The sequence below is a fragment of the Meleagris gallopavo genome, chromosome 5 (genome assembly GCF_905368555.1).
Source record: "Meleagris gallopavo chromosome 5, MGAL_WU_HG_1.1, whole genome shotgun sequence".
Lineage (NCBI taxonomy): Eukaryota > Metazoa > Chordata > Aves > Galliformes > Phasianidae > Meleagris > Meleagris gallopavo.
Window position 1 is genome coordinate 25600752 of NC_139408.1, and position 16154 is coordinate 25616905.

General features: G+C 39.5%; 1 protein-coding gene across 1 annotated transcript in view; it reads right to left on the minus strand.

The window, feature by feature from the left end:
- UBR1 (ubiquitin protein ligase E3 component n-recognin 1) overlaps window positions 1-15987 on the minus strand; it is a 59337-nt gene extending 43350 nt beyond the window's left edge. Inside the window, exons 1-5 of the mRNA XM_085224856.1 lie at window positions 15765-15987; window positions 6043-6299; window positions 4726-4804; window positions 2469-2579; window positions 294-424 (exon numbers count right to left, since the gene is read on the minus strand). Coding sequence (XP_085080982.1) covers window positions 294-424; window positions 2469-2579; window positions 4726-4804; window positions 6043-6299; window positions 15765-15854 — 668 coding nt within the window. The 5' untranslated portion in view covers window positions 15855-15987. The remainder of the gene's footprint in view (window positions 1-293; window positions 425-2468; window positions 2580-4725; window positions 4805-6042; window positions 6300-15764) is intronic.
- Window positions 15988-16154: the final 167 nt, after the last annotated feature.

Consider the following 16154-nt stretch of genomic DNA (forward strand, 5'->3'; position numbering starts at 1 on the left):
TTGAAGTTTCTTGAATATTCTATTTTTATTCCTTCTCTCTGCCATTTTATGATCCCATTTGACTCAAGTTAAAAGAAAGGTCTTTTTCTATTTTGTTTAGAGTACCATCACACACTATTTTTTTTCAAAAAAAAAAATAGCAGTTTTTCTTAGTATAATTGTAGGTCAAAGATTCTATAGAGTTAGTTACAGAGATTTTAACTCTAAGTTATCATAACTGCAGTAATGCCAGCAGGTAAAATAGTTATATAAAAGTTTAACACCACAGAGAAAAAGCTGGGAATGTTCCCTACCTAATTGTGAGCTCCGGAGGCAACTCCTTCTCTTCTTCCCATATAAGCATATCTACAATGTATTTTACCACGGAGGGAAACACTCTCCTAGAGTGCTCCATAACTTCTTCATTTAACTGACATTCAGAATTCTGTGAAAAGAAATTTTTAAAAAGAGTTGGTAGAATGCCTTATTAATAATAATCCTTTGCTGATGGCATGAAGCTCCTCTTCCTTGCTATTTCACTTTGAAATCCACTAAGTTCCCTTGGGATCTGATGTCAACATGAGTAGATTTAGAATACAGTCATCTTCTCACCTTGTTACAGAGTTGCATCAGTCCCTTACTAGAGTTCACATCTCACAACACTACTGCTTCTAACTTACTACATGCTAAGATCTAGTCCTCAAAAGTGCCCAGGATGGTTTCAGACGTACGGCAGGTAGCACCATATGGTCATAATACACAGGTAAGAACTTAACCCACAAATGCTGAGTTATAGGGCACAAAATATAGCTAAAAACAGAATAACTACAGCTTTGTGTTTATAAGGAGTACTGTTATGTTAGCATTTATCAAACCAGCCACCAATATCTGACAAAAGATTTCCGTTTTCCCAGTTCTGTAATTTTTATTTATTTATTTATTTTACCACCAGGCTTTTCTTCCACTCTAATGATGATGAAACTTATAGCAGCACTCATAACAAACTAATGTTTGTTCACCTACTGCAAAGATACCAAGAATCCTGCCAGTTGGAAGCAGAAAGACATAGAGGCTCTTAGCTTGAGACAAAATTCTCACATACCACGAAGTCCAGCACAAGGATAGACTGGTAAGAGCAGCAAGAGCTGGAAGCTACTCTGATTGCAGATAAGCACTAATATGGGTCTCAATCAGCTCCTATTCATCTTACTTCATGTTTTGGAATTAAAGAATTAGCTTTTTTTTTTTTTTTTTTTTAATTGGCCCAAGAACACAGAAACAACACACTGAGTTTGGAATGCTAGTGGAGACAGGTTAACGAGATTTAAAAGTTTATTATGTGGTTTCCATTACATTTTGTAATGATAGTGCTCCCCAAACCTTGCATATTACAGGAAATCCACCTATCAGCAGGCAAACAGAAATGGAAGTGGCTCTAGGCAGCTTCTTTCTTTCCACCCAAAAATCTGTTTGTTTTTAACAAGTTCAGTTCATTTGGGGTGAGATTACCAAAAATCAATTACTTGAATATTTGCAATTTAAAAGATGAATGCAGACTGATACAAATCTGCCAGGGTATGACTTAACAATGTAAAGCACATAGCACTAGAGTGAGATACACCAGCGTTACACAATTTTCTTACAGATCCTTTAAGGAAAGAAATCTATTTCTGAGTAGCTGATGCTACCACCAACCTTTAAGTCTCATACTCACAGAACGTACGGGCTATAAGTAGAATTGCTGGAACAAATAACTTGCATTTTTCCCCTCTTGTCCTGCAGAAGCTATCTGCAATTCTTAAGTGCATACAGTTAACAAAAATCATGTACAACCAAAGCTTTAACAATTGGCAACCTCTGTTTAGAGACTAAAGACTGAATAATTTGTGTCCCAAAATAGCATATTTAACACTCCATATATGTTGATCTAGACAGCTATTGCAAAAAAACAGCCAGTTTTGTAATCAACTGTAACATGAATAGAAAATACTAAAAAAATTGTTCCAAATACTAAGAAAAATTATTAGTAGCCCATTCCTGTGCTGAAAAAGGGAGCAACTCTTCAAAGAACACTACATACCTCTTACACCCATATAGAACTAGGTCAATGGGGTTTTTTTGGGAGACACAGGTGAAACCCATAATATACACTACATATATTAACATACCATACACTAGGAAACTATTTGTAAATAGGAACCAAATAATACAAGTAGCAAAGAGGAGTGAGACACTGCCATTTAGGTTCAGAATCGAAGACAAAAAAAGACAAGAAAGGCAGACAGAGCTGCACTTTTGCTTTTGCTTTCTGCTTGGAGACAACAAATGTCCAATCAATACATTTTACCCCAACTAAGATCTTCACCAAGGAAAACCTGATCTAACTTACCTGGACATTCCACATCAATTATACAAAATATTTACTTTCATACAACGGAATCAGCATTTTTTTTTTAAGTCAATATTTATTATTTAAGCAACATCCTTACTTCTTTTGGAGAACCTGATGCTCCAGGCTCATGTTTAGTACACACTGGTCCAGCCTTCCATGCCTCTGTATCCCCACAGTCACAAAATCCACCTCCAGTGGAGCTATGCATCTGTAAAGGGCATGTAGTTCAGTCACAAGGTATGCACATAAACAACAAAAGAAAACAGAAACATGCTTTAAGTAAAACACAAGTATAAATGTCTATTTACAAAATATAAGGGTTCCAGTGTAATCCAGACCTATCACAAAATTTCTTTTACTTCTCTGAGATAAAAGGAAAGTAGTCAGAGGAACGCAAAAAAGTCATGGTACTCATTAAGCAAAAAATATTTTGAGCAGAAAGTAAGTGAAAAACACAGTTGTAATTCTGCTGTTGCAAAAAAAAAAAAAAAAAAAAGCACATTCAGCAAATCTAACAAGAAATAAACAAGAACTATTATAAATAAGCACTTCATAAGTAGAAAACATTCCTGATCATATCGGAAAATTATCGGAAAGGTGCTCAATTCCTTCTTTACAACTTATTCAGAAAAGATTTAATATAATCTATACAACAAATGCATGCATTAAACAGATGCCTTTATTCCTAACTGAAGAAAGTAAGACAATCAGTATCTAAATACATATTTGCAACTTTAACTTTGTACTTTCAGAAATAACAACTATTCACTTTGACAGAAAGTTCAGATGAAATTTAGACCAAAAAAATTATCCATAGCTTACTCTAACCCCCCCAAATGTAAATTAATTATGAAAATACTAAGTCACTCACTTAAAAAAAAATATGAAAAATTCATTATTTATTTGACGTGTTTTAAAATACCCTGATCTGATTAGACTATTTTGAGCAGGAAATTGGACTAGGTAACCTCATTAGGCTTCTTCCAACCTAAATTATTCTATAAACCTGTAAAGAACAGTCTGCATTCCTCAGATTGCATCTTTAAAATGAAAATGCAGCACAGCCACTATTATTTCCAAACTAGTTTTTGCCTGACACAAACTTGAGTTACTGAAAAAAAAAAAAAAAAAAAAACAGAAAGGACAACAAGTTACCAAACCAGCATCTCAGCTCTGCTGCGATTCCAAATTGCTCTACAACCATTACTGTCTCTTCTCCCCTGGTCACAAATTGTGAGTGTGCACGTTTGTGTATATAGAATTTATATTTCCATTATCCAGGGTGGCTTCATGCAACTTTCAATCAATACTTACAAAACATTTTCAGATCAATATGTAAAGATTTATACGTAAGAGCAGAATATTGTATTTCTTCATTATTTTTGAGATTGCTAAGACCGTCTTCCCAACCATCTCATTGAACCATCCCCATTTAAAGGTGATTTATGATCAGCTGATAATACAAGTAGGACAGATCCCTGAAATGGATGTAACTTCAATGACAAAAAAAAAAAACCCAGCCCATTTTTCAGTGGTGAAGGATAATGAAACTGAATACAAGATGTTTCTGCACATTTTCTTGTTCCTTGCAGCAGAGTTAGACCAGCTTAAAAATTACACTGTTCCTTCCATTCCTGCTTACAACACTGATGAAATGACAGAAGTATAAGGGCAAAGAGCAAACAAAAAAGGGGCCTACGAAGTAAAGAGCAGACAACAGCCTAGGTGGGAGAGTTAGCTAAGAGCTATTTTAAAAATTCTTTTTGCAGTTAAATTATGGTAATCTTTTGAAAATAACACAGATTTGGCTCAAAGAGAATCAAGAGGATACCAAAAAGAGATTATCCATTTCTACAATTATGTCCTTAAAAATGTGTTGCTTAACATTTATTTTAACTCTTGTAGTCCAAATTAGTTTATGGAAATATAAAGGGAAAGACAGTGAAAATGTGGAGACTGCATCAGTGACAGCAGTGGTGAAACAGTTGTCTCTGTTTATAAACATTCCTTCTACATCTCCAAACAGAATATACTCTTGTATAAAGTACTGAAAGGGACCAATGATACAATTGCCATTTTCCATCACAGCATTTTGCTATGGCAGGTACTTAGGTGAAACTGCCAGAGAGAATAACGTATGCAGACAAACAATTCTACTCTCTGGTTCTTATCTTAGAAATGTACTTCTCTTATCAAAGGCTCTGTATAGCTAAAAAATGTGAGAATGACTTTACTAATTAGGAAATTGCAGACTTTTAAAATAAATATTAATAGATTGTATGCAGTTCCCTGATTCTTCAAGCAAAAGTTCTCTGAACCTACATGTACCATTTATTAACAGAAGATGTCTTTACCTTGTACCGGTGATTCCTATGAATACTATTCTGGAAGCAGTCCATACAGAGTACACAGGTTGGATCAACTGCACAGTCTCTGCAAGAAAAATGGCAACTGGAGAATTTTCCAAAACAAACAAAAGGAATTTTCATGCACAGAAGAAAATCTCTTCTAAAAACCCAGATTAACAACAGATTCAAATTATAAAGATACTGACAATCCCACATCAGGAAAGGATGAAAGACTTTAGACTTGAATCAAATACTTGAACCTGCTGTTTCAAATTCCTTAGAAACATTCTTGATATCCACTAACTATCAGAAGTTGTTACTAACATTTTTATTTTTGCCAAGAATGAACAGTTATTAAAAAAAAGAAACTGATTGTGGAGTTCACTTTATTATGGTTTCTAGCAACAAATGCAGCCACTTTCCTAAGCCACACTTCTGTCAAGTTATGTTTAAAATTTTTCAGTAGTCTCAAGTCAAAATCTCAACAGAACCACATCACAAAATTAGCTCCAGAACATACATCCTACGTGACTAATTAAAACCCTACATTCCATTTCACAATTTTTTATTTTATTTATTTTACAGAGAGGCTTTTATTTTTGACACTTCCTGAATTCTGAAGTCAACATTATTTATTTTTCAATCCAAAATAATTTTCTTCCTTATTAACATTTTTCTGGCACTTCCAGTACAATTTTCAAGGCTTTTAAAATAAACAGAAAACAAATATAAACTACGTCAATTGCATCATATTAAGGCTAATGAACTGCCAGCACAGTAGGAATCTTCAAACCCACTGCAAATACCTTTAACATATGAATTAAACACCAAATGAATATAATGTCATCTTTAACATGTTCCAGAATGAGAAGCGAGGTGAAAAACAACAATTGATTACGTAGATATTATCTGAATGAGGATTGAGGATGATCAGAAATGCTGGATTCTGATTCAGACTCTGAAAGGCTGAGTACTGTAGAGTGCACACATTTGTATGCGTGTTATCTCCCAACATCAGGCAAAGACCTCTCCATATCCAATCATCCCCTTATTTTTAATCAATGGCTTTCATCCATTATTTTTAATCAATGGTACCTTTAGCATCCTCTTCATTTCCTTCCTCATTACTCTGCCAAAGTCTGCTTTTCATAGATTATTTTGCTCATTTTAAGGTGGTTTGGAATCTAAAGTAAATGTTACTATAAGTTAAGGAAAGATCTACCACACACAAGGTATGAATTGTCAGCAGAGCAACTACTTTTATAAAATCCACTTTGGTGCACTACCTTGCAAGCAAACATGGTAACATAGCTTCATCCTTACCTGCAAGAATATGTTGTCTCCCCTCCTTTGAACACCTTCCCACAGAGCTGGGAGATTCCGCTCTGCTGTAGCTTCTCTAGAAATGTATCTGGGTCTTCCCCAAATAAATAACATTCCAGGGGGTAAAATATTGCTGCCTGGACCATTTCTTCTTGTTTCTCCAGCAAGGGGTCCATCTCAGCTGAGTAAATATTTGGCACGTGTTTTGCCAAGCACTGTAAAAACGTAGCTTGGAAGTCAAATCTTTCATCACACCACTGCAAGAGAAGTAAACCCACAGATAAACATTAATCTTACTTACTGTGAGTTCATTAAGTACTTTTACTGTAAATCCAGAATTCTTTCTTACATCAGAAGTCAGTTCTGTGCACAATAAATCCCCAGAAAGCACCATTTCCCTAAAACTTCCCTGCTGATTGTATTTCAGTACCCACCACAGCAACCTCTGTTCCCTTGAAGTCTTCTATTAAAACACTATGAGGCAGAGTTGGCAGGTGCTGTGCTACTGTGGAGCTACCCATGTACTAATTTACAACCACGTGCATGCCAGCAGCCAGCCAAATCCTGATGTCTGTTCTGCCAACAAATGGCAGGAGCAGCAGCAGAGGTCTCCCCGCCTTCGCTGGAAGATAGATTTGAGATTTATTCCTTAGCTTGTTGATAGTCACAAAACATGCAGCAACTCAGTTGTCTTTGAAATCACAACCCTTCAGTAGGGTTTTCTTCAAACTGTTCATATGTGTTCAATAACTATGAGGAAGAAAGAAGGCCAACTGATTATATAAATATAGTGCCCCTGGGAAACCAGACTAAAATACAATTTCATATTTTTATGAGAAAAGTGGTCATAATTTGGCCCAAGTTTCCTAATTTTCTTAATATAAAACCCTAATTTCACTTTTGACTTCTCTCATTCTCTTGTGGTTCTCTTCATATATTCTATTGGTCCTTCAAGTCTGAATATTTTTTCATATTATTCACATTATTTAATAATAACTTCTATTTTTCTCCATTATGCATCAGATAACAAATTTACCTATCCAGAATTCCTAGGAGAACTTGCTTTCGTACAGGACTTTGATTTACCCCCCAAAACTTCTTTTCACAGTAAAAATATAAAATGGAATGTCACAAACAGCTCTAAAGAGAATTTTCTGTAGGCCAGCAAGCAGAGAATAAGCAGAGCAACCACTGAAATCTTTGGAATGGAGGAAAGCCTCGAGGAATTAAGACTGTTTGAAGGACAAAAAGTGCTTGACTTTAGATGTAAGAGACAAAACAAAAAATCCTGACTTATGGTTTGATAAAACCTGCATCAATTTGAATCAATGGTCTTCCCCCTAAAATCAGAGACAAAAGATTAAGTAATAGACCTAATGCTACAGCTCTCTAGTCTGCTACCTACATTAGAATTCTTTAACACTGGAAAAAGAAATGAAGCTATAACAGATGGAGTACAAACTGCTGCAGCTCCAGCACTACTGAAGTCAAAACTCCAAGATATAATATAGAAAACCCATATTTGTAATCTGAGGAATTAAACATCTACTCACTACAGACAAGTACAAAAAATTATCTACACAAGATCTAAACAGAAGAAATAGAAAATAGCAGGTTAAGTCTGCCCAGATTTACAATAATATCCAGTGCCCAAAGCTAATCTGTCATAAGATATTTGTTCTGTGCTCTAGTCACATAAAACATTTGCATAACACCTTGAATAATAAACACTGTACTTCCAATATGTTCAGAGTTAGCCTGAGGCTTCTACTGACATTTTGGCCACGTATCTACCTTAGCTTACCCTGGGGGTAGTTCCTTATTTGATTTGCCACGGTGATACCTGAACTGCAAAGTAAGGGAAGAGAATGCAGAGCAAACACTGAAGGAAGAGAGAAGGCACGGATGATGGTATTGCTCTGTTACTGTATAAGCTGGAGTTGGAATGGGGACCCCTGACACACTCTTTTTCCAGAGCAAAAGAGAATCTCAGTCTGTAGCTCTTCTCTCTCTGTTAGTGGCATTCCCAAGAGATGCTGTAAGTTTAGCTTCTGTATTGCTGGAACAGAACACATAATAGCTCCAAGAAACGCAGGACTAAGCTTTCCTGAAAAGCTGCCAGAAACACAGAGTGGGTTCTCACAGTCTAACTCAGAAACACTTCAAGTATTCCTACAGAAAGCTTTTAATTCTACTTAAATGCTATTCAGAGAATGGAGGGCAGGAAGTACTGAAAGAGAGGAAAAAAAGGGAAGACAGAACTCTCTCAAGCAGGCCGGCTGCCTTCTGGTAAACATTTCATTTATCTTCAACTCGTGCATACCCCAGGAAAGTCAATATATTCACAAAGGGAAATAAGAATTTTCTTTTTCTTATTTTTTGAAGTTGCACTTTGACTTCAGATCTATCCATTTCTTTTCTACCTCACACCACATATTGGCCAGTAAAGAGGAAATAAAATATTGCATTATCTTCAATTAAGTTCTACTCATCATGTACACTGAATGGGCAGGGTGCCCTCTGAAGTCCAAAGAAGGTACAAGCCAGCTGCAAGCAGAAATCAGGCATTCCCTGAAGCTCTTTGCCCAGCACTGGCACAGGCTGTCCTGAGAGGCTGCGGAGTCTCATTTTCTCATTTCTAGAAAACGCTGTCTGAAGAAACAGACAAGCCATCATATAGAGCCACAGAGACACTCAGGTGAGACACAAATAAACCACCACAATCGCCAGAACCAGCAGCAATATCACATGCCTGTTATCCTTCATGGGGACAGCAACGTGCACAGCACACTGGTGGGCTTCCCCAGATACTGCTAACTGCAGGCAAATGTGACACTGGGAACCTGACAGCAGCAAGGAACGTGTCAGACACATGTCATCTCCTCTCTCTCTCCTTCTCCTTTACAGCTCTAACCTTCTGCAGCTCCATCTTTTCCTCTTCTCTAACCAATTGCTCCTGTCACATTCTCTTTCAGGATGGCACTTCCCAAACTGCAGGAAAAAGGGAGATGTTGGGCACCAGGAAGACAAGCTATGTTTCTCGAGGCAGAGAGTTTTGTCAAAAGAGCAGAGATCACATCCAATTAGTCCAAGCAACGCACGTGCTCTATGCAACACAAGGAGTAACCTATAGCCGTATGCGACCTTCCAGGAGAGTATCACTGCAGAAGCAGCTCCTCCCAACACCGTCCAAAGGCTTTACCAGATCATCTCTTATCTTGTATTAAAACACGTCCTCTCCCATGAGAACAAAATACTAATACTTCTTCCACATGTATAAACATAGAGAACTTTCCAAAATGAATTCCAGCTAAACATCTGGTTTTGTCCTACATCTAAAGAGGCAGCACGTCAGCTTTTTCCAAAAGGAAGGGAAACATTAGAAAAGGTCACAAGAGGAAGAATTACATTTGCCTACAAATACTCCTACAAAAAGAGAAGAATATCCATCATTTTGGCCACATCTCTCTCTATGTACATTTAGATATGAGGAAAAAAGGCAAAAAAACTTTTTCAAGTCACTTTTTACCTATAGATTAAGTGTCAAATGAGATTTCTCAGTACTATGACAGAACTTCATCACTGTAACAGGTTTGTTATCAACTATCAGTAGCCATTGCCTCCACATAGTTTTCCATTCAAAGCACATTTGAATTCTAAGCACTCTTTGAATTCTCAAGTCTTTTCAGACAAATCGTTTGCATTTGGCAATACTAATAAAAAAGCAGCTCTTCTTAAACTGCACTGATTGACACACTGGTCCTTAGGTGCTTAACTGACTGCATAAATTTCAAGACTATTTCTAGAAATATACATTAATGTAACCAGTGAAAAGAAGGAATATTAATACTTATAAATATTTAAGAGCAAATTATGAGAGAGCAGGCAGAGCAAACAGCATGAACTAAAAACCACGTCTGGCCCAATATTCCAGTTTAAAGAAGTAGACAAAAAAAGCTCAGTTTGCGCATGGCATAAATCTGCCAAGCATGAGATGGCAATATCAGCTGGTTGTCAAGGCAGGAAGGATAAGCAAAATCTTAGGAATAAATGTATCAAATGTTGTCAACGCACTGATTTTGAGCCAGTGACATTCAAGAGAAATACTAAATGTAAAAGGCCGCTCTTCTTCAACGCACAGAACAGTTGGTACCAAACAGATTAACAAAACAACAGATCCCAGAAAACTGGGAGATTCTGGTAAAGTCCCTCCAATTAAGCAACCATGCAAGGTATTTAAAAATAAGGACAACCACAAAAGTTCTTCCGGGAGCACACAGACCACTTCAAATTACCTTTGAAACTAATCACCTATTAGAAAACTAATAGGTTCTTCAAATAACATTTGCATGTAAGGTTCAACTTTTCTTTTTCTTTTTTTTTTTTTCTTTTCTTTTTTTAAGTTTAAAATGATCAGTTTCCCAATGCACTGAAAATAGCCAACTGCAGTATGGGACATCAGTTTAGTTAATATAACAAGGAGATTCAAAGACATTTTTTCTCCAAAAAAGAGGCATCAAATAAAAAGCAGAAACTCATTATCACACTTGTCCTACCCTATCCTAAATCAAATTAAATGTCATTAGGAGCAGAAGTTCTATTAGCTCAGAATACAATAAATAAACATAAGAAAGATTTATTCCTGACTTTATTTCAGTAGGTCTGTAAAGAGAGTAGGATAAACAAGACAATTCCAAGAAGCAACTCTGCACAAACTTATCCAAATCATCTCTCATAACCGTGTCATTTGTCTAATGCAAGACTGTTCAACTGATTATACACGTGTCTATTTTCAATAATTTGCACTTAATCTTTATATTTAATTGCTGGAAACAAATTAATATCCTGTTTCTCAAGCATATCATACGTATACATTTAATTCAGTACAGCATGCTGTTCAAATGGAAAGAATTTCCTGAAAACATTAGGGGATGGGGGACAACGCTGTCCAGGGATTGAAAGTGGAAGAGGACAAGTTTTGTCACAACCACGTCATGTTCATGTTTCACATTCTCTGACAAAGTATAGCCAACAGATTAGTAAGGAATCTAGGCATAAAAAAAAAAAAAAGATTGCTTACAATTCAGTTACAAAACATCTGCTTTCTGACCTGTCAATAGTACAACTCCTTTATATGATACAGCTGGAAACTGGTCATGTACCAAACTTTGGTCTGCCTTGGATATCAGCAATTACACTGAAAGCAAGTTTGGCTTCTAAAGTTATTTTCTACTGGCACAACATGGATAACATTCAGTACTGTCTAACATCGTCCTAACAAAACATCAACTCTGACCTGAAGGCACAGAAGAACTGTTTGATGTCTACAGTCACTTAAACTTTGACCCCTAAGCCAAAGCAGGGTGCCAATTAATGTTAAAAGATGCTGTAATGATGCAGGTGTTTGCCCACTGGGAACAAGGCTCTTAATATCAGTGCCAACTATTAAAGAATGATCTACAGGAAAACTTACTGCAATCCCAGTGCTCTCCAATAGCTACCAGTCCAGTGAACGACATCCAACCAGTGCCACCAGAGAAACAAAAGTAGTCACCGGGACAATGAGTTACTGTTTCAGATGCTGGACAGATAAAGCCAGGGCTACCTTCAGGGCAAGCAAGGCCTGGCTGCAGGTTGCTCAGCTGTCAGTTTTCAATCACACTCACTGCCAAAATCACAAGTGCAATTTCAGTGCACAGAGATAAGTGCTTAGATGCAGATAGGTGCCCAAGGAGATACAATCTAAACACTTGTCATGTTTCAAACTTTCGGGTCAAATCAGAGTTGGGCAGAGAGCAATGTCTAACTGACATGGCAACACTATGGGAAACAGGAACTCAAAATCAGATGTTAGACCAACATGCAAAATAAATGCTTCAAAAAAGTAATTCCCCCTGGAAAAAATAGCAAAATATTTGCAGATTTATTTGCTGTATTCCATAAGAGACTTTAAAATAGAACCTTTTCTTTAAGTTCTGAATATTCATTTGACAGATTGAAGATCCTTTTGTTTCTAGGGAAACAAAGAAAAGTCTTTGTTCCTCTCCATTCCTCTCCTAACATCCATGCATGGTCTCCTGCATCCTAGGGAACACGATATCTAATTAATTTCCTAGCACCACACTGTTCATCAAAAATTGCACCCACAGCGGACATTTATAAACAACTAATTTGGTACTGCTGGGAGGGAGATCACATTTATCTATACTAAGTTTTCATATTCATTCACATGTACTCACACATGTACCCACACAATAACATGAATTTTCAAATCCACTATATACATAATTCTGCAGAGAATAAACGTGCCACAGAAATCAGACTAATCCATCAGTGGTCAGTGCTAGTAACTCTGCACTTTCCAAAACCAACCTGCTCACCCCTAGCTTCTCCAGAGCTCTGGGATCCAGAAGCCACTTAAGCAGCTGCCCTCAAAGGGTAATATCCACTTGCAGCTACATCCTCTCCAAATTATATACTCCTTGCAACACTGTAATAGTATTTCAGCAACCACAACTTGAGTGAAGCTGACATACCTTCACAATCATAGTTTACTCCTACACTAATAAAAGCCACAAAAATGACCAAGAAACATCAGTAAACATGAAAGAAAACAAGGAAGAAAAAACTACAGCATTGCTCAATGCCATAACAAAATGAAAGCACTTCAACAGAATGCTAAGTACATACGGACACAAGCAAGACCTTAGCCACACTCCAGTTACTTGTGGCAAGCTCATATTCCATGCTAACACACTGCATCCAGCTTGGATTATACACAATATAGGGGTAAGCTACTTTATCTAACACTGACAATTTAAACTAATTCAGTATACATAAATTGATCCTACCATTAAAGCTTTTTTCTTCCTTTACACCACTATTCCATTCAAAACTGTACTTATGTATGTAGGTATTGACAGATGACAAAAGGTTTGAATTCTGAAAAAAGATCTGTTCACAAGTACTATTGAAGGTACACTTGCATCAAAAACTGAAGATTTAGCATGAATGAAAAATCTCTGAAGTATTTTAATATCTAAATCCTGCTGGTATATCCCAGATAGCAGCCACCAAAGCAAGTAGGATTCAAACTGGAACTTGTTAAGAATACAGATGGACGAACAACCAATGGGCTGGACCCAGCCTGCTAAGCAGGCTTTTATTTGGCCACTGGCAGTGCTTGTTAGCCAACTACCAGATGAGCCAAGTCCAGCCAAACAGTCAGCCAAGCAAACTGGAGGTGCTGCTAGGGAAAGAAAACAGAGGAAACAGAAGTCTAGATGACAGGGTTTATTACTAGGTTAGTGTCAATTTGACAAGAGCAGCTGTACCTTTTTCATGGACAGAAAGCAATACAGACACTACAGAGAAGAAAGAAAAAGTGCAGAGGGGACCTTTAAATACTGCAGTGAAAAGGAAGCACAGGTATTCCCAACTACAGTTGTCCAACCTGAAGAGTTGGAGTTAAGAGCACAGATAAGACCACAGAGCTGGGCTGGGTGCAGAAGTGCTGGTTACCTGAGTCATCCCCATCCAAGCTGGAATGAGCCTGGCTCCTGTAGTCATTCGGTAATTCAGCACCAAGCACTCAACACTCTGCAAAGATTTACTAGCCCAAGCGTCACGCAGCCAAATACAACCAAGCACTGCAAGCAACACACCCCTTGAAGTCAGAGATGAAAAACAAGAGCAGCAGTGAGTCTGACTGGGCTGACCCTGACACAAGCTTAATGAGTTTAGCCTGGCTTAAATCCACTCCATTCAGTTCCACACTCCACAAGCCACCACAGTAAAAGGGCACAGACCAGTTTATCACTACAAAGACACAACTCAGACAGGATAAGTTAATTCCACCTAACCAGTATCATATTTAATATAGCAGCTTACTGGATGTACTGCTTTCAGATTTCAGCTGTATCTGATACCACTTGCAGTCTAACACAATAAACTTGGCCCTGCCTGTGGCAGGGGGATTGGAGATTCATGATCCTTGAGGTCCCTTCCAACCCAGGCCATTCTGTGATTCTGTGAACTCTGTTGGGCTCAGTCTAAGTTCAAGCCCATCTCTTTCAATCACCCTTAAGGATAATGCTTTCACTCCACACTCAACTCTAAAAAGTCCTGCAGCTTGCTTGTACACGTGCCAGACAATGCAACCTAGGTGGTCACCTGCCATGACAACAGACTCTCTAGAAATTTGAAATCACTGTAATTCTGGCTGAAACCACATAAACTAAGACAACCGAATGGAACGATGCTCCTCAGCATCATTCTCTGTGTTGTTTATAGTATTATCATTGCTGGAGCTAAGTCAGCCTCCAATATCCCCAGGTAATGAATAGTGGATATCGTTGCTTTGCTGATTGAACAGCTGCCTTTAGTACCCCTCTGACTGTATGCTGCATTCAAACTCACCAAGTCTCTTAACTCTGGTTGTTGGTTTGTTTTTTTTTTGACATTGCAACTCAACCAAATCACATTTTTATTAGTTTAAAATCAAGTTATTTCTAATATAGAAAAAGTAATCCACACATAGGTCTGTTACAGCCAGAAAAAATATAGTTGTCCTGAGAAATGGTTCTGGCATCAGACTACAGACCCCTCTGACTTGATCCTCACTGTTTTGAGGAAAAGTATAACAGACAGTGGTCACTGGCTCAGTGCCACTGCCTGCATGAACAGTCCCCTGAGTACCTAGTTCCTGTTTTTACTCACAGAGGGTAGCACCTTGCAAAGAGCAGCTCCTCTACTAGCCTACCTATGCCCTACTTCTAAATATTCATAGTCAGAGGTTCAACGTCACATCACATACCCAGGTTACTCCTATTAGAGCAGGAAAAAGTAACACGAAATGGAAGATTTCCAAAAGGCATTCAGACACACTTTTAGCTAAAGACAAGCAGTGGGCTTTAATCTACTTAAGCAGAAGAGCATACAGCGTGGTTACAGACACTGTAAGGTTATGACAGAAGCCTACAAGGTCCTTTACCTGCTGCCTCTGAACAAATCAGCCTTAAGAAGTGCTCAGAATGAATATTAAGTCTACTATCGAATTTAATTCAAGAAGAGGATAGTTTTGTTCAGGTGAGAAACACAGGTGTCAACCCCAACCTTTCACTTCTTGTTACCTTATTCACACACAGCACAACAATGATCACTCCATCATTTTTTTCCACAGTAAAACAGTTACCTTTAATTAAGGAACAAAGTCAGAGCAAGATGCACACATGCATTAAACGACTGAAGGATGTAGGAAAGCCCAAGGCTTCCTAGAAGTTTGACCTCGGATCATTACCTGCAGGCCCAGTTACGACACGGGACTTGGGCGGGGACGCCGCGGACGAGGCGCTGCCGCAGGCGGCAGCTGACAAACCCCTTCCCCAGGTCCGCCCCAGGCGGGCCCGCCTTCCCCGCGGGGCCGGAGCGAGGTAGGGCCGGCTCCCCGCCACCGAGGCCGCGGCCCGACCAGGCCGTGCCTCCCGCTCCCTGCCCGGCCTCCAGCCCCACTGCTCGACGCCGCCTCGGCAGGCGCCGCGGAGACCGGCGGGCACACGAAGGCGCAGCGCGGCCCGGCCTGCCGCTGTACGTCGGTGCCGCGGGCGACCAGAAGGCACCAGGGACGCTCAGCCGAGCAGCGGAGACACAGCGCGGGCACAGCATGGGCTGCCGCCGAGCGGGGCCAAAGGGAACCGCGCCATCGCGTCGCGCGGCAGCCTCACCATAGCCTGCTCCTGAGGCTGCGCAGGGACCCGGCCCCCCACCGCTCTCGTCGCCGCCGCTCCGGACCCTCTGTTGCCTCCGTCCGCCATTTTGAGAGCGAGAGAGAGGCGGCCGCCCCCGCCACCGCCCGGAAGAAGCTCCCACGGCCACCGGGCCACCGCGCTGCACCGCCTCCACGGCCCGCCCCAACGGCGGCACGGCTGCAGCGCGCATGCGCTCTCTCCCTGCGCATGCGCGGTGACGCTCAGCCACTGTAGGCGGAGGCGTTTGTGTTTGTGTGTGTGCGTGCGTCCGTAGGGTGGCAGTGCGAGCGTCCTGCTCTGTGTAGGCAGGTGGGAGCCTGGGGTGAAGTGATGCTGCTGCCTCAGCCTGGCCGAGGAGCACTGTGA